The sequence below is a fragment of the Bubalus kerabau genome, chromosome X (assembly GCF_029407905.1).
Source record: "Bubalus kerabau isolate K-KA32 ecotype Philippines breed swamp buffalo chromosome X, PCC_UOA_SB_1v2, whole genome shotgun sequence".
Classification (NCBI taxonomy): Eukaryota; Metazoa; Chordata; class Mammalia; order Artiodactyla; family Bovidae; genus Bubalus; species Bubalus kerabau.
Genome location: NC_073647.1, coordinates 151351282 through 151373657, shown reverse-complemented (window position 1 = coordinate 151373657; position 22376 = coordinate 151351282). Strand labels below are relative to the sequence as shown.

General features: G+C 45.6%; 1 protein-coding gene across 5 annotated transcripts in view; it reads left to right on the top strand.

The window, feature by feature from the left end:
- GPM6B (glycoprotein M6B) overlaps positions 1-22376 on the top strand; it is a 158677-nt gene that overhangs the window by 128832 nt on the left and 7469 nt on the right. For all 5 annotated transcript variants that reach the window (XM_055565661.1, XM_055565660.1, XM_055565658.1 and 2 more), the window contains 3 exons: positions 17895-18081; positions 19748-19904; positions 20968-21139. In XM_055565661.1, coding sequence (XP_055421636.1) covers positions 17895-18081; positions 19748-19904; positions 20968-21139 — 516 coding nt within the window. The remainder of the gene's footprint in view (positions 1-17894; positions 18082-19747; positions 19905-20967; positions 21140-22376) is intronic.

Here is a 22376-nt window from a genome sequence, read left to right as displayed (position 1 = left end):
GCCTAACCACATCAGTGCTGTTCTTCTTCACTCATGCCTGTCAATCTGTCCTAACCACAGGATCCTTCTGTTCTTAAAGGCCTGTCTACACCACTGCCACCCACACGCCCCTTCCTAAGCTCCCCACACTAAGCCAAGGGGATGCCTATACCTCCTTCCCCATGTCCCTGAGTCACCTCGCTCTTCATTCTACTTGAATATTTCTGCTGTGTTCGTGTCCCTCACCCCACTCCAAACTGTCAAGACCAGGAGGGCAAACCAAACCCCTGCAGCTCCCAGTATGGTGCCTTGCACATAGCAGCAATTCAATAGACACTCACTGAACTCAGTGCAATCCAGCAACACATAGACACTGAAACCTAGATGGTCAAGGAGGTTGAGTGATGCTAAAGCTTAGTATTGCAGGGGCACCTCAAATTTCCTGAACACCGTACAGGAAATCTCCGTGCTCTTAAAACCTCTGTCATTTAGATTTAGAGCTAGCTTTCCAAAGAGTCTGACACAACTGAGCAAGCACACACACATCCCCAACTTGTCTAGATTTCCCTGGTTCTTTTCTCCCCACTTAACTAGGCTTAGAGCACACACATGGTCTTTAGGAAAACCTAAGCCAGTCCCCACAGAAGGTGAAGGACGGGACTAACAAGATCTCTTTATTTATTTATTTATTAATAAATAAATTTCTTTATTTATTAACTTTATTTGCTCTCACCAAGTGAACATAGCTTTCCTTTTCTGTGATATCTCCTACTCCAAGCCATATTGCAAATGTGAGAGGCTCATCAATTGTGAGATGTTGCACAACATGCCACAAAAATGAAAAGTTTTGATTTCACAGATTTTAGGACCAGGTTTGAGAAGGATATCCCCCCAAAAACAGTTCTCTTTATATCATTAAAAATAGTTTGTGTTCTTGGCATTATACAGTTGGACTTGTACATTAATGACTCTAAGAAGGTCTTAAGAGAACTAGGAAGCAAGCTATCGTTTGGGTGTTTTCTTAGGTCTTTAGCAGGAAGCTCCCATGTCCACTGACTTCATGATACCTTCTTAATGGTATATACCAGTGGTTTACAGACTTTGGGGTGTAAAGTACCTTTACTCTCTTAAAAATAATTGAAGGCCCTGAAAGCTTTTGCTCATGTGGGTTATATCTCTAGGTATTTTTGTATTAGAAATTATAACTAAGATATTACTTAATGTTTTCATCATAGAAGTTAAAAGTTATATAATTTATTTTTATATTGTCTTTATTAGTATTTGACCTCAGAAATAGATTATATTCTATCCTTTAAAAAATAATGAACTTATTTATTTAAAATGTTACTAATAAATCAATAACCTGGTAACAAAAATAATGTTTGAGAAAGATAACTCTTCCCAAACAAGGCAAAGCCTGAGTGAGAAGAGCAGCACTGTTTTACATTTTATCAGATCTCTGTAATATCTGGCCTAATATTCAACAGCTGTTATCTTTACATCTGCCTCTGCCCTCACTCACAGGCATCTTGGAGCATCTAGTTTTTGCTGAAGTGTATGAAGAAAACTCAGTCTCTCACAGATAGGTAGTTGGAGAAGGGAGGAATGTTTTAATGGCCTTTTCATGTTTTTGTGGAACTCTTCCTTGATAATGCACCAAAATCCAGCAAGTGGTTGATTGATAATGTGGAATAAAGATTATTGATAATGTGGAATCTGAAACTGTATTAGTGAACTTTTTCTACTCCGTTCCATTAAAATCTATTGCTCTTCCTTGCAGTCTGATCGGTCTGTATTAGAGAATGATTTTGTAACATCCTTCATTGGTCACTTGGAAAATACCGGTTCTCTGGCTGGTACAAATCTTCCAAGTATTGACACATTTTATTATACAATATCCCAAAAGTCACATTTCATTAACATCACCACTGATTTCATTAGGAAGTTTTCTAAGTACTGGGAAGCTGGGCCTTTCACAGGTGCAAGTTTTCCAAAATTGATTGGCAACAGATATTGTCGCTTATTTTCTTTGAAGTTGACAAGTTCATTTACATCATTTTTAAGAAAATTTGTGCCAGATAACCAAGTCTGTGTGTGTGTGTGTGTGTGTGTGTGTGTGTGTATCATGTTTCAGGTACAGTATTATAATTCAGCATCTGTATACAACATCTGTGTACACTGCAGAGTGGTCATCACCACAAAATCTAGTTACCGTCCATCACCAGACTAACAGCTGACCCCCTTCACCCATTTCACCCAACCCCCGACCCCCTTCCTCTCTGGTAACTACTAACCTGTTTTCTGTATCTATGAATTGTTTTTTGTTTTTGGTTTTTTTTAGATTCTACATATGAGTGAAATTATATGCTATTTGTCTTTCTCCACCTGACTTACCCTATGTAGCATAATGCCCTCAAGGTCCATCCATGTTGTTGCAAATGACAAGAATTTGTTCTTTTTTATAGCTGAGTAGTATTTCATTGTGTGTGTATGTGAGATGTACACATAAGATATATATCATCTTTTTTAAAAAATTATTGAAGTATAGTTGGTTTATAATGTGTTAGTTTCTGGTATACAGCAGAGTGATTCAGTTATACATATATTCGTTCTTTTTCAAATTTTTTTCCCGTATAGGTTATCACAGAATATTGAGTATAGTTCCCTATGCTGTGCAATAGGTCATTATTAGTTTCCCATTTTATATATAGTAGTGTGTATATCGGAGAAGGCAGTGGCACCCCACTCCAGTACTCTTGCCTGGAAAATCCCATGGATGGAGGAGCCTGGTGGGCCGCAGTCCATGGGGTCGCAAAGAGTCGGACACGACTGAGCGACTTCACTTTCACTTTTCACTTTCATGCATTGGAGAAGGAAATGGCAACCCACTCCAGTGTTCTTGCCTGGAGAATCCCAGGGACGGGGGAGCCTGGTGGGCTGCCGTCTATGGGGTCGCACAGAGTCGGACACGACTGAAGCGACTTAGCAGCAGCAGCAGTGTGTATATGTTAACCCCAAGCTCCTATTTTATCCTTCCCCCACGTATTTCCCCTTAGGTAATCATAAGTTTGTTTTTGAAATCTGTGAGTCTGTTTCTGTATTGTAAATAAGTTCGTTTGTATCATTTTTAAAAATTAGGTTCTGCTTATGTGATACATGATGTTTGTCCTTCTCTGACTTAACTCAGTATGATAATCTCTAGGTCCATCCATGTTGCTACAGATGGCATTATTTCATTCTTTTTAATGGCTGAGTAGTATTCCATTGTATATATGTACCACTAAGTGGACATGAATTTGCACAAACTCTGCAAGATAGTGAAGGACAGAGAAACCTGGTGTACTGCAGTCTATGGGGTCACAAACAGTCGGATGTGACTTAGCAACTGAACAATGACATCTTCTTTATCCATTCGTCTGTTGATGGACACTGAAGTTGCTTCCCTGTCTTGGTAAATAGTGCTGCAATGAACATTGGGTTGCATGTGTCTTTTCAGATTACAGTTTTCTTAGGATATATGCTCAGGCGTGGGATTGCTGGATCATATGGTAGTTCTTGAGCTTCCCAGGTGGCGCTCGTAGTAAAAAACCTGCCTGCCAAGGCAGGAGACATAAGAGATGTGGGTTCAGGATTGAACCAGAGGAAATGGCAAGCCACTCCAGTATCCTTGCCTGGAAAATCCCATGGACAGAGGAGCCTGGCGAGCTACAGTCCATTGGGTCACAAAGAGTTGGACATGACTGATGTGACTTAGCATGCACGCACGCACGCAGGCATGGTAGTTCTTATATCATCTTTATCCATTTATCCATCAGTGGGCATAGGTTGTTTCCATGTCTTGGCTATTATAAGTAATGTTGCAGTGAGCAGAGGTGCATATATCTTTTCAAATTAATGTGGAGATTCCTCAGAAATTAAGAACAGAATTACCAATATAACCAAAGCTATTTTACTTCTGAGTGTTTATCCAGAGAACAGGAAAACATTGTTGGTGGGAATGTATTGGTGCAGCCACTATGGAAAACAATGGCCCACAGGGGTTCCCTTTTCTCCACACCTTTGCCAACACTTGTTATTTGTTGTCTTTTGGATAGTATTCTGACAGGTATGAGGTGATATCTCATTGTGGTCTTAATTTGCATTTCCCTGATGTTTAGTGAGTGATGTTGAGCATTGTTTATCATATGCCTGTTGGCCATCTGTCTTCTTCCCGTCATAATAACTATACTGTGTTAGTCATTCTTTAAAGAAAAAAATAGCTGTCGGCCAGAAAACAAGATGCTAGTTCAGCTTGAAACTCAGTTGCGCTTGAACTTTGCATAGTGCTCTGGTATGCTACCGGAGAAGGCAATGGCACCCCACTCCAGTACTCTTGCCTGGAGAATCCCATGGATGGAGGAGCCTGGTGGGCTGCGGTCCATGGGGTCACTAAGAGTCGGACACGACTGAACGAGTTCACTTTCACTTTTCACTTTCATGCACTGGAGAAGGAAATGGCAACCCACTCCAGTGTTCTTGCCTGGAGAATTCCAGGGACAGGGGAGCCTGGTGGACTGCCGTCTATGGGGTTGTGCAGAGTTGAACATGACTGAAGCGACTTAGCAGCAGCAGCAGCAGCAGCAGCTGGTATGCTACAGAAGTCCTGGATGTGTCCTCATTTCATTGCACAGAATCTTCAAAAGGGTGTGTAGAGTTATCACAGTTGATAATTTTTTTCAACCACATCAAAGTGAAACTCTTGTTTTTTCCCTGTGAGTGTGTGGTGGTAAGGAATGAACTGCTGATTCATTCACTTTGGTGCCACTGCCTGATTTGTGCTATAGCCATCGGCAGTGTTCTGTGGAAACGTCAACAGTGGGAAAAAGTCAGTATTATCTAGTGCTATCATGAAGACAGTTTGGGCCTCCTGCACTTTCGGAGTCTTGGGGTCTCTCAAGGCTGCGCCGACCCCTCTTGGAGAGCCCCTCTTTTCTACCCTTGTGGTTCAGTGAGGAGGTTCAGTGAGGAGGTTCAGTGAGGAGCGATGGCCCAGACCTGCCTAAAGAGACCCTGCACTGTAAGGAGTTTCCCCGGGAATTGATGTGCACATGAAAGGTGGAGAACCAGTGCTCTTGAAGAGCAAGCTGCAAACTTTTCCTGTAAAAGGCCAGATGGTAAATACCTGGCAACTACTCAGCTCTGCCTTTGCAGCTTGAAAATACCCCCATACAGTACAGAAAGGATTGAGCTCGGCTGTGTTCCAGTAAAACTTTATTTCTGGACACAGAACTTTGAATTCCATATACTTGTGTCACGAAGCAGGATTATTCTTTGAGTTTGGTTTTTTTTCACAATCATTTCAAAATGTAAAAAAGCATGCTGAATTCACAGGCCCTGTGGAGAGCCCAGTTGGGCCCATGGGCCACAGTTGGCTGATGTCTGCTCTAGAACATGTGTTCTCCAACTTCAGATCACTTGTGGAGCTTTTTTTTTTTTTTAAAGCAAAAAAGCAAAACCTCTAATTCCTGAATCCCACCTCTAGAAATTGCGATTTAATTTGGTCTGGGGTAAAGTCTGGACGTCAGGGCTTTCCATGCGCTCCAGGGCAGCAAAATTTGTAAACTGTCTGTAATATTTTAGACAAAGTAAGGTTATTTTAAGCTCTTTTTCTTTTTTTTAATTGTGGAGTTTGGCAGTCATGCTGGTGTCTCAGACCAGGATGGTACATGGTAGCCTGAGAGTGGGGTTTCTCGTCCTTGACCCTTGGTGGCGCCCCATCCTTTATTGTGTTTGGGGTGGGGACCGTCCTATACACTGTGGAGTCCTGAGCATCACTGGCTTCTACCCACTACCTGCCAGTGGCACCTGCCCAGCTGTGATGACGCAGTGTCTGCATGCCTCGCCTGGGGGCAGAGTCGGCCCCAGGTGAAAACCAGGGATGCGAACATGGAGCACGTGTGTGCATGCACTGTCTCAGGACTCTTCCCCCTTGGTGCTGCAGACATTGGGGTTGTGTAATTGTTGCGGGGGGCTCTCCTGTGCCCTGTAAGATATTGAGCAGCATGCCTGGCTTCCACCCACTAGAGCCAGGAGTATCCCTTCCACCAGTCCTGACAACCCCAGGTATCTCCGGATGTCACCCCATGTCCCCGAGCGGGGCACAGTCACTCCTGGTGGAGAACTAAGTCAGGGAGACCTTGGTCCCCCACCATCCAATCTTACGTCTCTTAACTAACGATTCTCTCTGCTTACATTTTCCTGCTGGTTGTTTCAAAGTTGCAAACCTTGATTACTTCTTTTCTTTTTAATTTGATGGATTGTTAGGAGTTAGTAAAGTGGCAAGAAAGGTCGTGAGTTGAGGGTGTGTGTGTGAGACATTCATTCCCTGGGGAAGAATCTGAGCCCTTGTTGCTGCCAGCCCTCCTGGGAGCCAGCATGAGAGCTGCAGCCAGGATCACAGACAACTTGGGGCAAATGACTGGGCCGTTGTGAACTCCCAGCCATGGCAACGGGCATCCGCGAGCCCGAGGACAAAGCCAGTTTTCTTCTGTTGTTCTGCACAAAAGGTTCTAGAGATGCCGGAGACAAAATGGCCATTGAGAGGGAGAGGCATTGAGGCCTGTTTTTTTTCTCCCTACTGTGTGGTTTATATTTAAACCATCTTAGACTAATGCACACTGGAGTTTTTGTGCAAATCAAAACCGAAAAATCTCTTTAGCCGCAGAGACCAGCTAAATGAAGGTTGAAGATGTGACTAACCTAATGGAGGTTCAGGGGGCCAGGTGAGAGGCACTGAGAATTACTAGTAAAATGCACTAGAAAGCCTAGCAGTGATTTGTTTTTTCCATGAGTTGTTCACAGTCATCAAAAAAATGCTTTCCTTGCCCTTTTCTGGTTCATATTCATCAGAGTTGTCATTGCTGGTTTGAAGCTTGGGAAAACTCAGCATGTGGATTTATGAGAATATCCAAGAAAAGCATTGCTCTTGCTTAGCTGGCATCCACTTTGCACGGCGTGGTGCTCTGCTGATACTCGGCACCACCTAACTCTTTAAAAAAAAAATCAGCTTGGCCTTTGACTTCTCCTGCTGGGGACAGCCCAAAACCCAGGTGCTTGTATGAATGGGGGAGGTGGGGGGATAGGTCTGTGTTCTCAGACCCTGTCAGTGGTATGACACTAAAGCATCTTTGTTGTGAAAAATCTGAGCTTAACAGTGCTTGCTTGGCTCAGAAGAAATACTCTAGTGGCACTCTTTTCAAGGCGGCTGAACAGCTTGGAACACTGTGTTTTTCTTCGTTGTGGCCCCTGGAACTTGCCATTTGATTGGCAAGTGGCTGGAGGTAGGGCCAAGCCCAGTAGGCTTTGGAAAAAACACTAAACATGGTTACACACAAAAGCAGGCACTTCACAGGGACTTGGGGCTCCGCACCTGGGACTGGACAGATAGGACTGGTGACTGGCAGTGGGCTTCTCAGACTTCCACATTCACTCCTGGAGACTTGTTCTCATGCAGATTGCACTGACTCGACTGGTCTGGGGTGGGGCCTGAGACTCTGCATTTCCCCCAAACTCCCTGCTAAAGCTCTTGCTGCTTGTCTAAGGACCATGGCTGGCAAAAGAAAGGGTCTAAAGCACTTGGAACTGCTCAGTGCTCCCATGTCTTTCCTTGACCTCTAAAAGTTTTCACTGTGATCCTGAAGCTGACAGCATCCAGCATCAGCTCATCTGAGCTACAGACCCATGTGTCTGATCACCCCCTGGAATCTCTCCCTTCGGATGGCATCAGGACACCTCAAAGTCAGCACGTCTAAAACTGAACTCAACATCTTAAAAAAAATTTTTTTTTTTTAATTTAAGTATAGGGACTTCCCAGGTGGTGCTAGTGGTAAAGAACCCGTCGGCTAATGCAGGAGACATAAGAGATGCTGGTTCGATCCCTGGGTCGGGAAGATCCCCTGGATAAGGGCATGGCAACCCACTCCAGTATTCTTGCCTGGAGAATGCCATGGACAGAGAAGCCTGGTGGGCTACGGTCCCTGGGGTTGCAAAAGAGTCGGACATGACTGAAGTGACTTAGCATGCAAGCACACATAATTAAGAAGATTGGATAGTCATATAAGTGAATCCATATTTCATGGATTTCCATATTTCATGCAGGAAAATCTGCGCCCATTTAACTGCAAATGTGACTCAATTATATACATATAGACATTCTTTTTTTAAGATTCTTTTTCTTTATTATTTATCACAGGATGTTGAATATAGTTCCCTGTGCTATACAGTAGAGCCGTGTTGTTTACCCATCTTATACGTAAAAGTTTACATCTGCTAGTCCCTCACTCTATTAGCCTTTGCCCAGCTTCATTCTGTATTCCAAGGCCAAATTTGCCTGTTACCCCAGGTGTTTCTTGACTTCCTACTTTTGCATTCCAGTCCCCTATAATGAAAAGGACATCTTTTTTGGATGTTAGTTCTAAAAGGTCTTGTAGGTCTTCATAGAATCATTCAACTTCAGCTTCTTCAGCATTACTGGTTGGGGCATAGGCTTGGATTACCGTGATATTGAATGGTTTGCCTTGGAAACACACAGAGATCATTCTGTCGTTTTTGAGATTGCATCCAAGTACTGCATTTCAGACTCTTTTGTTGACCATGATGGCTACTCCATTTCTTCTAAGGGATTCCTGCCCGCAGTAGTAGATATAATGGTCATCCGAGTTAAATTCACCCATTCCAGTCCATTTTAGTTTGCTGATTCCTAGAATGTCGACATTCACTTTTGCCATCTCCTGTTTGACCACTTCCAATTTGCCTTGATTCATGGACCTGACATTCCAGGTTCCTATGCAATATTGCTCTTTACAGCATCGGACCTTGTTTCTATCACCAGTCACATCCACAACTGCATATTGTTTTTGCTTTGGCTCCATCCCTTCATTCTTTCTGGAGGTATTTTTCCACTGATCTCCTGTAGCATATTGGGTACCTACCGACCTGGGGAGTTCCTCTTTCAGTGTCCTATCATTTTGCCTTTTCATACTGTTCATGGGGTTCTCAAGGCAAGAATAGTGAAGTGGTTTGCCATTCCTTTCTCCAGTGGACCACATTCTGTCAGATCTTTCCACCATGACCTGTCTGTCCTGGGTGGCCCCACACGGCATGGCTTAGTTTCATTGAGTTAGACAAGGTTGTGGTCCATGTGATCAGATTGGCTAGTTTTCTGTGATTATGATTTCAGTGTATCTGCCTTCTGATGCCCTCTCGCAACACCTACTGTCTTACTTGGGTTTCTCTTACCTTGGACGTGGGGTATCTCTTCACGGCTGCTCCAGCAAAGTGCAGCCGCTGCTCCTTACCTTGGACGAGGGGTATCTCCTCACCGCCGCCCCTCCTGACCTTGAACATGGAGTAGCTCCTCTCGGCCCTCCTGCGCCGGTGCAGCCACCGCTCCTTGGACGTGGGGTTGTTCATCTCCGCCACCGCTCCTGACCTCGGGCATGGGGTAGCTCCTCTCGGCCGCTGCGCCTGACCTCGGGTACATGGACATCACCAGATGGTCAACACCAAAATCAGACTGATTATATTCTTTGCAGCCAAAGATGGAGAAGCTCTATACAGCCAGCAAAAACAAGACCAGGAGCTGACTGTGGCTCAGATCATGAACTCCTTATTGCCAAATTCAGACTTAAATTGAAGAAAGTAGGGAAAACCACTGTACCATTCAGGTATGACCTAAATCAAATCCCTTATGATTATACAGTGGAAGTGAGAAATAGATTTAAGGGACTAGATCTGATAGACAGAGTGCCTGATGAACTATGGACGGAGGTTCATGACATTGTACAGGTGACAGGGATCAAGATCATCCTCATGGAAAAGAAACGCAAAAAAGCAAAATGGCTGTCTGGGGAGGCCTTACAAATAGCTGTGAAAAGAAGAGAAGCGAAAAGCAAAGGAGAAAAGGAAAGATATACCCATTTGAATGCAGAGTTCCAAAGAATAGCAAGGAGAGATAAGAAAGCCTTCCTCAGCGATCAATGCAAAGAAATAGAGGAAAACAACAGAATGGGAAAGACTAGAGATCTCTTCAAGAAAATTAGATACCAAGGGAACGTTTCATGCAAAGATGGGCTCGATAAAGGACAGAAATGGTATAGACCTAACAGAAGCAGAGGATATTAAAGAAGAGGTGGCAAGAATACATAGAACTGTACAAAAAAGATCTTCACAACCCAGATAATCACGATGGTATGATCACTCATCTAGAGCCAGACATCCTGGAATGTGAAGTCAAGTGGGCCTTAGGAAGCATGAACTATGGCTTAGTACTTTGGCTTTGTTCATAGCTTTAGCACTATGAACAAAGCTAGTGGAGGTGATGGAATTCCAGTTGAGCTATTTCAAATCCTCAAAGATGATGCTGTGAAAGTGCTGCACTCAATATGCCAGCAAATTTGGAAAACTCAGCAGTGGCCACAGGACTGGAAAAGGTCAGTTTTCATTCCAATCCCAAAGAAAGGCAATGCCAAAGAATGCTCAAACTACTGCACAATTGCACTCATCTCACACGCTAGTAAAGCAATGCTCAAAATTCTCCAAGCCAGGCTTCAGCAATACATAAACCGTGAACTTCCAGATGTTCAAGCTGGTTTTAGAACAGGCAGAGGAACCAGAGATCAAATTGCCAACATCTGCTGGATCACTGAAAAAGCAAGAGAGTTCCAGGAAAAGCATCTATTTCTGCATTATTGACTATGCCAAAGCCTTTGACTGTGTGGATCACAATAAACTGTGGAAAATTCTGAAAGGGATGGGAATACCAGACCACCTGACCTGCCTCTTGAGAAACCTATATGCAGGTCAGGAAGCAACAGTTAGAACTGGACATGGAACAACAGACTGGTTCCAAATAGGAAAATGTGTATGTCAAGGCTGTATATTGTCACCCTGCTTATTTAACTTATATGTAGAGTACATCATGAGAAACGCTGGGCTGGAGGAAGCACAAGCTAGAATCAAGATTGCCGGGAGAAATATCAATAACCTCAGATATGCAGATGACACCACCCTTATGGCAGAAAGTGAAGAGGAACTAAAAAGCCTCTTGATCAAAGTGAAAGAGGAGAGTGAAAAAGTTGGCTTAAAGCTCAACATTCAGAAAACTAAGATCATGGCATCTGGTCCCATAACTTCATGGCAAATAGATGGGGAAACAGTGTGAGACTTTTTTGGGCTCCAAAATCACTGCAGATGGTGATTGCAGCCATGAAATTAAAAGACGCTTACTCCTTGGAAGGAAAGTTATGACCAACCTAGATAGCATATTCAAAAGCAGAGACATTACTTTGCCAACAAAGGTCCGTCTAGTCAAGGCTATGGTTTTTCCAGTAGTCATGTATGGATGTGAGAGTTGGACTGTGAAGAAAGGTGAGCACTGAAGAATTGATGCTCTTGAACTGTGGTGTTGGAGAAGACTCTTAAGAGTCCCTTGAACTGCAAGGAGGTCCAACCAGTCCATCCTAAAGGAGATCAGTCTTGGGTGTTCATTGGAAGGACTGATGCTGAAGCTGAAACTCCAATACTTTGGCCACCTCATGTGAAGGGTTGACTCACTGGAAAAGACCCTGATGCTGGGAGGGATTGGGGGCTGGAGGAGAAGGGGACGACAGGGTGAGAAGGCTGGATGGCATCACCAACTTGATGCACATGAGTCTGAGTGAACTCTAGGAGTTGGTGATGGACAGGGAGGCCTGGCGTGCTGCGATTCATGGGGTCACAAAGAGTCGGACACAACTGAGCAACTGAACTGAACTGAGTCCCTCACTTCCAGTCCTTCCTTTCCCCATGCCTCTTCCCCTTGGCAACCACAAGTCTGACCTCTGTGTTCATGAGTCTGTTTCTGTTTCATAGACAGGTTCATTTTGTGCCATATTTTAGGTTCCACATATAAGTAATATTGTATTTGTCTTTCTCTTTCAAACTCACTTCACTTAGTATGCATCCATGTTGCTTCAAATGGCATTATTTCATCCTTTTTCATGGTTGAGTAGTATTCCGTTGTATGTATTTACCATATCTTCTTTCTCCATTCCTCTGTCGATGGACATTGAGGTTGTTTCCATGTCTTGGCTGTTGTAAACATAGCTGCTGTGAACATAGAGAAGCATGTTATCTTTTTAGATTAGAGTTTTGTCTGGGTATATGTCCAGGAGTGGGATTGTTGGATCATATGGTAACTCTACTTTTGGTTTTTTGAGGAACTTCCACACTATTCTCCATAGTGGCTGCACCAATTTACTTTCCCACCAACAGTGTAGGAGGGTTAAACTCAAAATCTTTGTCCTCAAAGCCTAGCCCTCCTGTGTCAACCCCAGCTCAAGGAACAGCACAGCACCATGGGGTTCCATGTGCAGAAATGGAGGAGTTACTCTTGGTACTCAGCACCCATCCCCAACCCCTCCTTTGAGTTCATACCAAGTTGTGCCCACTTGCCATTTCAAACCTCTCTCCGACGCATCCCTTTCTTCCACTTCTGCTGCCTTTGCCCTGGTCCAAGCACCTGTCCTCTCTTGCCTGCACCATTGCAGCGAGCTCCTATTCACCTCCAGGGCCACTTTGTTCCTATCACATCCGTCAGAGGAATCTTCTGCAGCCCCGGGTCTGTTCCCCAGGGTCAGAAAGGCTTGGTGGTGTCCTGTGATTCTGAGGCTAAAGTCCAGATCTCTTTGGGTGGCCTGGAAAGCCTCCAGTGCATCCAGCTCCCCTAGACCCCTCCTGCCTTCCTTGCCCCACCCTCCTCTCGTACTCTCTCTGTTCTGGCATCATCTTCCATGCCCAGGAACGCACCCTGCCCTTTTCCCCCACAGAGCTTTTGTTCACGCAGTTCCTGTTTGCTGGAACACCCTCCCTAACCATCCCATCCTTCATGTCTAAGCTTCATGTCTAAGCTGTGGAGGCTGTCCCTGGTTACCCTCCAAAAGCCTGAGTAAGTCCCTACTGCTTCCTAGCACTTCTGATCCCCACGCTATTTGGATGTCTGTTTTCCCCCAGGCTATAAACTGCATTAGCATGTAGCTCGCCTGTCTTAGCTCGCTGTCGAGTCCCCAGTGTCCAGCCCAGTCCGTGGGACCTCAGACACTTGGGTGAGCATTGAATGTGCTAATGGAATGAGATGGAATAAATGGACAGCTGTGCCCTCCCTCCCAGTGCTCTTGTCCTCACCCATATCTGCTACTACCCTGCTTAATTGACAGCTTCCATTCAATTAGGCCTTTAAGAAACCCCAGTACCTGAGATGATGATAACAGCAAGGTTATGGGGAAAAGCTTCTCTTGTTCCAGTGAGAGCTGAGCTGCACCTTCAGGTGACCCCATACCAACTGCATCTTTGAAACGTGTCACAGGGCATTTCATGTGGCTTCTTTGGTTCTATTGAGAACTTATTTTAATCATTGACTCATTCGCCATGGGTGGTCCTTCACAGCCTGCTGTCTTAGTACCTTGAAGACCATCGTTGCATAGGTTTTGTTCAGTTTGGTTGTGGTTTCAGGCTGGAGGATAAACTAGCTCTCTGATACTCCATCTTGGCCAGAAGCCAGGAATCGTTTCATGGTGTTCGGTGTTTATTGTCACAGAGTTTGGCTGGTAATAAAAGAAAGCTGGTGGGGCAGCCACAGTGAAGAGCTGGTGTGACTCGTTAAGACTGTGGTTCTCAGATTTGCGCCTCTGTGGGAGTTATCTGAAAGCCCAGATGCCGGGCTACCCCACCACACCACTGATTTTCTGATTCAGCTGTTCCGGGGTGGGACCCGAGACTCTGCATCTTTCCCATATTCACAGGTGATGTTGGTGCTCCTTGTCCTCAGACCACAGTCTGCATGTCAGTGCCTCCAGATAGGGGTCTGCAAACTTTTCCTGGAAATAGTAACTGTTGCAGGCTTTGTAAGCCATGCACTCTCTGTTACAGCTACCCAGCTCTGCCTTGGTAGAGCAGAAATAGCTGCCAGCAATTTGTCAATGAAGGGGTGTAAGCTGTGTTCCAATAAAACTTTATTGACAAAACCACAGGCTCTAGTTTGCAGATCCCTGGTTTAGCAGAACCTGGAGTGTTGGCTCTGTTGGGAGTAGTACAGTGGGTGATTCCTACTCCCTCTCAGAGCAAAGGGGAAGCTAGTAATTCTCCCACATGCCAGGCATTTGACTTCATGGGACGGTTGCTGTGCTCAGGACAATGTGGTAGGTAGGCAAGGTGACATCTGCCTTTCTAGGCTGTACTTATATCTGACACTGAAATAAAACTGTGCCACAGTGGGCATATAAAGTAGGAAGAACCCCTCCCGTCTCCTCTCACCCAGGAGTAAGTATACCCAGGACTGGCTCCATAATTTGTAGGCCAAGTGCAAAATTGAAAATTCAGACACCCTTGTGCAGAAAGTAGTAAGAATGTCAAGATGGCAGTAGTGGAGCATTATAGTAAACCCAGGACCCAGTGGGGCTGTGCCAGTGTACTCCTGTGAGGCTAGCCTGAACGCACAGTGCCACCATGGCCTCCACCCCCTACCTCTGCCACACTCATACCCATAGGTCAGAAATGCTCTTAATGTGAGGACACTAACAGTATTGATATCATATTTTAGAAACATATTTAGCTTTTTCTTGCCAGCTTTTTGCAGCACTCTTGGTTCCTCTGGGATAAGTGTGTGGCATATGACCAAATTACCCAGTGTTCAAAGATATGTTACACAGTGTAGGGAGAGATGGCTTCTAGACTGACAGAAAATATACAGTGGGGAGCAATCCATCCACAGCTGGTTGGATATCCACCAGAAATGCGTTTTTAGCCTTGTGGGTAACTGGCCAACCATGTTAGAATAAGCTCTGTATCCAGTTCTCTTATTTCCTATAATTTTTTCCCAGGATGTATTTCACAGGCTTTGGCTCCTGGTGGCCAGCAGGGTCCATAAGAGTTTTAGGTGTGCACATGCAACAGCCCTGACCAATATGGAGACTTCTACAGGAGCCAGAGTTCTATGTTCATAAATAAAACCCACCAAAAACCTAAGAGCATTGGCTTTTGCTGAGAGAGTATGCTTCATTGAAGTGATCCTGAAAGTCTTGAGTCTCTGGTTTCCCCTGCTGTTCTAGAACTAGACATGAGGGTATATAGTCCATGAGAGAGACAAATTGGAGGAAAATGTTAGCCTTGATCTAGTGGTGAATTGGGGACTGAACAGCATGATTCTTCTGATCCCCCCTTGTCTTTTTTGAGCCATGGAACAGCTGTGGCATTTCCTTTGAAAGAAGCAGACAGCTCTAGCCCATGTGAAGGAAAGATTGTTTTGAAGTTGCAACCATGGATTTGGAAGGTTGAGTTCTCTTGTTAAAGGGTGAGTGCACTGCACTATAACACCTAACCGCAACCCCAAATGATGAGAAAGGATGTAGGCTTAGTAAGATAATGTACACCAGTAATATGCAGATTTCTTCAAATTGTATCAGTGTCCCCATGTCAGCTGTTCATGTATTTGGCATCCTAGGTTTTACTGTAGAAAGCCTTTCAGGATCCCTCTCCAATTTGAATTATATTTCCTCCTGTCCTTCTGTCTCTCTCTCCTCCACCTGACCATCCACTGGCCCTCCAGCAGCCTCTGTCTTGGTAGTCATCATGGTGTGCCATAGAAATTGTTACTCATCTAACTGATCTTGAAGGCAAGGAATGTGTCTTATTTTATGTTTGTATTCCCAGTGCCAACAACAGTGCTTATCACCCTCTAGATCTTCAAAAAGGACTGAATGAATGAAATCCAAAGTAAAACTCAGAACCTAGCTCATGTCACAAGAGAGTATGTGGCAGGTCAAAATTGATCTTCCACAATAGCAGTGTTCTCCAGTGAGAGAATCTCCTGTATCTGTTCTGTCCAAGATGGTAGCCAAAAGCCCATGTGGCTCTTGAGCATGTGAAATGTGACTTTCTACAAAGGAAGAGCTGAAGTTTTTATTTTGAGTAATTTAAACAGCCACATGTGCCCAGTGGCCATCATCTTGGCCAGCACAGTCTCAAGGCCACACATCTCTATCCAATAAGGACCAGAGATAACTTCATTAGCTATGGAAGCAGGCATTCATCTTGTGCCGAACTTCATCATGGAGCCTGAGAATGGGAAAAGTGGGGATGATACAACACAAGAAAAAAGAGGTCTATTTTCTCTCTTGTATGATGCAACACACATATCAAGGCCAAGAATTTTAGTTGCTGTTGGTTTGGGAGCCTGGAGAATTTGGACTTTTAGTTGTGTTCCTCTTACCTCACTTCAACCTGCTAGGAAGTCACGGGACAAAATGAGATTGACCTCCATCATCTGTGTTCACAAATCTCACACGTCCAAATCTCTTTAAGGTAACTGACTTGCTAGTGGACTTGAACTGTATTGTGTACTGGGTCCCATTTTGGGCTGTTTCATCAATCCATTTCAGGGAGGTTGGTCTTCTTGAAAATAGCTGGTCATCTTTTGAAATGAAAGGAAGAACATTTTCTTATGAGGGCCTGGCATTTTTACTTTCCAGTGAACTGAAGAGAGATATATGGGGTTATCTCCTAGGGTAGGTTTAAGCAAATGCTAGTTTAGCATGGAATGATCATCAAAATGGAAAGGCCTAGCTCCAGTGTTTCATGCTGGGTAGTCATTCCCTATCTACTGTAAAGGCCGTTTGGGGGAAAGAAATTTAGCCACCTTAATGTGCTTGCCCTGAAGTCATGAACTGCTCTTGATTGCTGTTAAACATCATAATGCATTCAGAGTTCGATTTCCCTGACAAGCCATTTAGTTAAGGGTCTGGATAGTATAAACAGGGACGTGAGGTCAGGAGAGGGACCGACATTACCCTGAGGCCTGCACTGCTCCACTGAAACATAAAATGTCTCCGAACTGAAAATGTCACCTGACTCAGTCCCCAGGGAGGTCTTTATGGACATCTCAAGTCAAAGTTGATTTGAAAAATGAATGAGTTTAATTTCTCTCAAGAATGAAGAGTGAACTGTGGCTCTCTCCTTCATTTCACTTCATGGGTGCTCATTTTGTCCCCTCCCACCCCAACCCTGTTCCTTTTCCCTCTTCAAGTACTTAAACGTCACCCACCGGTTCTGGGTTCTTGCTCTCAACATGTGCATTGGGCGGGGGCAGGTGGAAGCTGAGGAGGTGGGTTCGGGGGACAAGTGTGATTAAATTGCTTGTGCTGCCTGGCTCTGGGGGAACATTTTTATTTAAAAGCTGAGCTGATTTCTGGTATTGACATGAATGAAACCTGAGTAGGCCCATTTGAGCAGATCTGGGTGGCTTGGTACTTCTAGGGACCCATATGCCCACCCCCTTTCCAGACTGATTCCCTTGATATTTTTCTGATCACAGCAATAGTGTAATTACTGTATTTGACTCTTCTGGTTGCCCAGGAGGTCAGAGGCTGGGGAAAGCCATTGGCTGCTGTGAAAATAGAGAAATAGCTACCTGAAACCCCATAAGGGTGAGGCTGGGGGGAACTTGACGGTCACTTGTCTTCATAGACCGGCAGCCTCACTGCAGTTCTTCTGACATTGTTAGTGGGGTGATTGCTTCTCATTGTCACTTGAGCAGGGGTCCCCTAACCTCAACCCTGGGTCAATCAGGAAGTGGTAGAGTTGTGCCTTACTCCATAACCATTTGTCACTTAGCTGCTCTGCCACACACCCCGAGCAAATTAAGCTTCATTTCCCCTTGAAGCCCCCAGGTCCTCACCCACAGAAGGAGATGAGGACAGCTCCTCTTAGCCCCTGCGATGCTGAGCTGTTACCCAAAGAGCACGCGGGGCAGAGGGAAGAGTCGACCTTCTCTGTTAATGCACGGTCTTCATGAAGTCGTAGGCGTTTTACCCTTACCAGCCATGTTTTCTCTCCCCTGGGTCCAGGCTGCTTTGAATGCTGCATCAAGTGTCTGGGCGGAGTCCCCTACGCCTCCCTGGTGGCCACCATCCTCTGCTTCTCGGGTGTCGCCCTGTTCTGCGGCTGTGGGCATGTGGCTCTGGCAGGCACCGTGGCGATCCTGGAGCAGCACTTCTCCACCAACACCAGCGACCATGCCCTGCTGAGTGAGGTGTAAGTTGCCTCCTTCCTTTTAGAAGTGCATTTAAAGTGCCACCACCCCAGGAGGGTTGCAGAAACACTGCTGTGGGCGCCCCTGGGAGAAAATGGATGCCTTTCATTCACGCTCCCCAGGGGCAGACAGGAAAAGGGCCAGGAAGGAAGGGAAAAGAAAGGGCCAGGAGTGCAGTGGGTGTTGGGGACCTGGGATAGGACTGCGCCTGGGGAATGGGACGGTGCACACATAAGACACAAGGCACGGGTGGCCAAGGGGGATGGTGGAAACACTGCCCATCCTCTCACCGAGGGTTACCACGGTCCCCAAGTAACAGATGCCCTCCAGTGCTGTCAGAGAAAATGGCCAGCCCTGGCCTGGTAGGAGCCGGTCAAGGACTTAGCCCCACCCGAAGTGTACAGGAGCAGGACCTGGATGTTCATTCTTCAAGCAGAGGAAAAATCCCCAGGGATCCTCCAGTTCAGAAAAGGGGAAGTTTTAGGGGTATGGCCTCAGCCCTGCTGTCCTAGAATCCTCCTGAGTGTCCAATTCCCATGCATGGATTCTCATAAGCATGCCTGCCTGGCAGCAGTGTATTGATGATTATCTTCGTGTGTCTTCCCCTGCCCCTCACTGTTTGCTTTTTCCTTCCTTACTCCCAAAGTTTGACAGTCTTTAGGTGCCTTGTGATTGGGAGATACTTTTCTACCAGCCCTTTGAAAAAGGCAGGAATGAATTTTTATGAAATAATAAGGGAAGCATGTTGGAAGAGTCCTTAGGAAATTTTTTTATCTGTGAAATGATTCAAAGAAATCAGCAGTGGGGGAGGCCATGAGGAGGATCAATCAGGACAAGGGATTCAATGAGTGCAAACTGGGTACAAAAAAAGACCAAGAAATATTTACCATGACTGAGGCTCGGGAAAGCATGGTAGTTTAATTAGCTGGTGATGTTGGTAAGTGGCTCTCAAACTTGGAAGAATGTTTTTTTTTTTTAAAAATCCAAAGGTCTGTGTTTCACCCCAGACTGAGTCATAATCTCTGGGGATAGGACCCAGGTACCTGTAGTCTCTAACTCACCAGCTGGTTCCACTGGGCAGCCAAAGGTTGTCATCTGCATTTCTGTTGGCTTTCATAGGACAAAATTAGATGTGAATTAACTTTTTGTATCTTAAACCTGCTTGATACATTATCACTTGTGTTATGACAGTGTCTTGCGCAGAAAGCATTTGCCCAAGTTACTCCATAGAGAGGCCATGAATGCTTACTTAGGGGTTTTAGCAGAAAACCATTAAGAACAAAGCCTGGTTGGGAGACATTCTGATGTGGTGGAAGGAACAGGCCATCCACTGGACCCAAGTTGAAATGCTGGCTGTATGTGTGTCCTGGATGAGTGGCTGTAACTTGTCAATCTCTGCATTTACTTACATGCAAAGGAGTATCATCTACTAAGTACTAAAAGTCCATTGGGGCCCCGCCCAAAGGAAACATCTCCCTCATCTGGGAAGTTGCCCACCCCTTGGAAGAAGGGTCCAGGTTGCTGTGGTCTGGGCAGGGGTGCCTGTCTGCAGCACCCCCACCGAAGCCATCAGTGGGTCGGCTGTCACAGGATGTCACCTACCCTCACAGCCTCCCTCCAGAGGCCAAAATCAGGCTGCAAATGTAACCACTTGAGATCTTTTCACAGAATTCAGCTGATGCAGTATGTCATCTACGGAATTGCATCCTTTTTCTTCTTGTATGGGATCATTCTGCTGGCAGAAGGCTTCTACACCACGAGTGCAGTGAAAGAACTGCATGGGGAGTTTAAAACAACTGCCTGTGGCCGGTGCATCAGTGGGATGGTGAGTATGCATGAAATCATACGAAATTCAAGTTTTTTCTGTCTGGTATGGTTTTTGGCACCTGCTTCCCTTTGCTGACATGTGGTCTGTGACTGCATTCACTCAGCAAAGCTGAGGCGTATCTGTGACCCAGTGGAACCTGACCAGTTCCTTCTCTGGCCTTTCACGGGCAGTGTTTGCTGACCTCTGGCCTAGCGGAGGACAGGGCTTAAAAGGGGCTCGTTAAGAGAAAGGGTCAGAAAGTGCTCTATCACAAAAGGAGACTCAGGGGTGGAGGGAGAGGTGGGAAGGAGGCATTTTTGGAGTTGGAGTTGGGGGGGTTGTTGAAGTGGGGTTTATAATGGCCTATGCCAAGCAGCTGGATGTGTGGGTCTGGCATTTGAAAACTTGTCGGATGTGAAGAAAACAGCTGGGGAGTTGAGAAAGATGCACTCACATGGAGGCAGAAAGTCATGGAAGGAGGAAGATAAACACACAGGCTGCAGGGCTGAGGACACCAACTGAGCTCTCTGCTGTCCTGAGGTGAGGACTCTTAAAGATGTAAAACCAAGCAAGACTAGAGGGAAATGAGCGTTTGAGCAGGTTTACTGTGCACTAAGCTTGTGTTCATGGCTATTGTAAATGTAGTAAAGGCGCATCTAATGCTTTTTAGTAATTTCACAGGATCATGAAACTACCCAGGTTCTTTTCCACAAAGAGTTTCCTGTAGTGGTGGCTGTTCTACAGCCCATCTATTATGTAGAATAAAGGCAATTTGGAACAGAGTTCTAGTGCAGTGGCCTGTGAGAGCATCCACACACCTTGTTAAGTGTGGAACTGATATTTACAAGCCACGGCTGAAGGAGGCCCTGTCCCAGCTAGCTCAGTGACCTTGGACAAGGGACAGCCTGCCTTGGCTACTCATGTACTTACTAAATAGGGAACTGCAAAGTTCCAAAACTTCCCTTGTATCTGCTATGGTCCAGTGACTGCATCCAGCAAGTTCAGTATTAGGAGAAATATATTATTCTTCCTCCCAGGGATTGCACTGGTTGGTGAAGATTCTTTCTCCTTCTTGTCCTAGTTCGTCTTCCTCACCTATGTGTTGGGAGTGGCCTGGCTGGGTGTGTTTGGTTTCTCGGCAGTGCCAGTGTTTATGTTCTACAACATATGGTCCACCTGTGAAGTCATCAAGTCCCCCCAAACCAACGGGACAGCAGGAGTGGAGCAGATCTGTGTGGACATCCGGCAATATGGTACTTCCTGCGCAGTCCCGTGATTTGTTTGTGTTATATGTGCATATGCAGGTCTAAATTATTACAGGGTCGTAATAATAATAATTCTAATAATCATTAGGATGGAGAAGAGCAGAAGAAAGCAGAGAAGACTGAAGAAACGAGACTCTGGAGATCAGGGGATGAGACCCTAGAGACTCAGGAGAGGAACTCGGGAGACTTGGGAGACGAGACCCAAGACTGGAGACTTTGGAGATCTGGGACAGGAGACTCAGGAGAGGAGACACTGGACAGTAGACTCAGGAGAGGAGACTTAGGAGACTAAGGAGATGAGATGAGACTTAGGCTACTCAGGACAGGACAGTTAGGAGACTCGGGAGACAACACAGTGGAGACTCAGGAGATGAGACTCTGGAGACGAGACCCTGGATAGCAGACTCAGGAGACAAGACCTCGGAGTCTTAGGAGAAGAGATACTAGAGACTCAGGAGATGAGATCCTGGAGAGCAGACTCAGGAGAGGAGACTGAGAGGAGATGAGAGTTAGGAGACTCAGATGAGACCCGAGTGATTCAGGAGATGAGAGCCCGGGGTCTCAGGACAGGAGACTGTGAAAAGGAGACTCATGAAAGGAGATTTATGCTACTCATGAGTGGAGAGACAGGAGACTCAGGAGAGGAGATCTATAGCCACAGGAGATGAGACCCTGGACAGGAGAGTCAGGAGAAAGACCCTGGAGACTCAGGAGACGAGACTCTGGAGACTCAGCAAATGAGACTCAGGAGACAAGACCCTGGACAGGATACACTATCGACTCAGGATAGCACTCTCAGGAAAGGACACCTAGGATACTCAGCAGAGCAGACGAGGCTTAGGCTACTCAAGAGAGGAGAGTCATGAGACTTAGCAGACGAGACTCAGGAGATGAGACCCTGGTGTCTCAGGAGATCAAGAAAGGAGACTCAGGAGAGGAGAAGAGGGTTAGGAGACTCGGGGGAGGAGACTTAGGAGATGAGACTCTGGAGGTTAGACCCTGAAAACTCAGGAGACTCCGGAGATAAGACTTAGGACAGGAGAGAAGACCTAGGCTGGTCTTGAGAGGAGACTGTAGACAAGACTCTGGAGACTCAGGATATGAGTGGAGACTTTGAAGATTCAGGAGAGGAGATGCGGCTCTAGAGACTCAATGACAACATCAAATCCAGGCATATTTTAAAGTCATCCAAAGGGACTCTAACAAAGCTGAGCGCTGGATACCT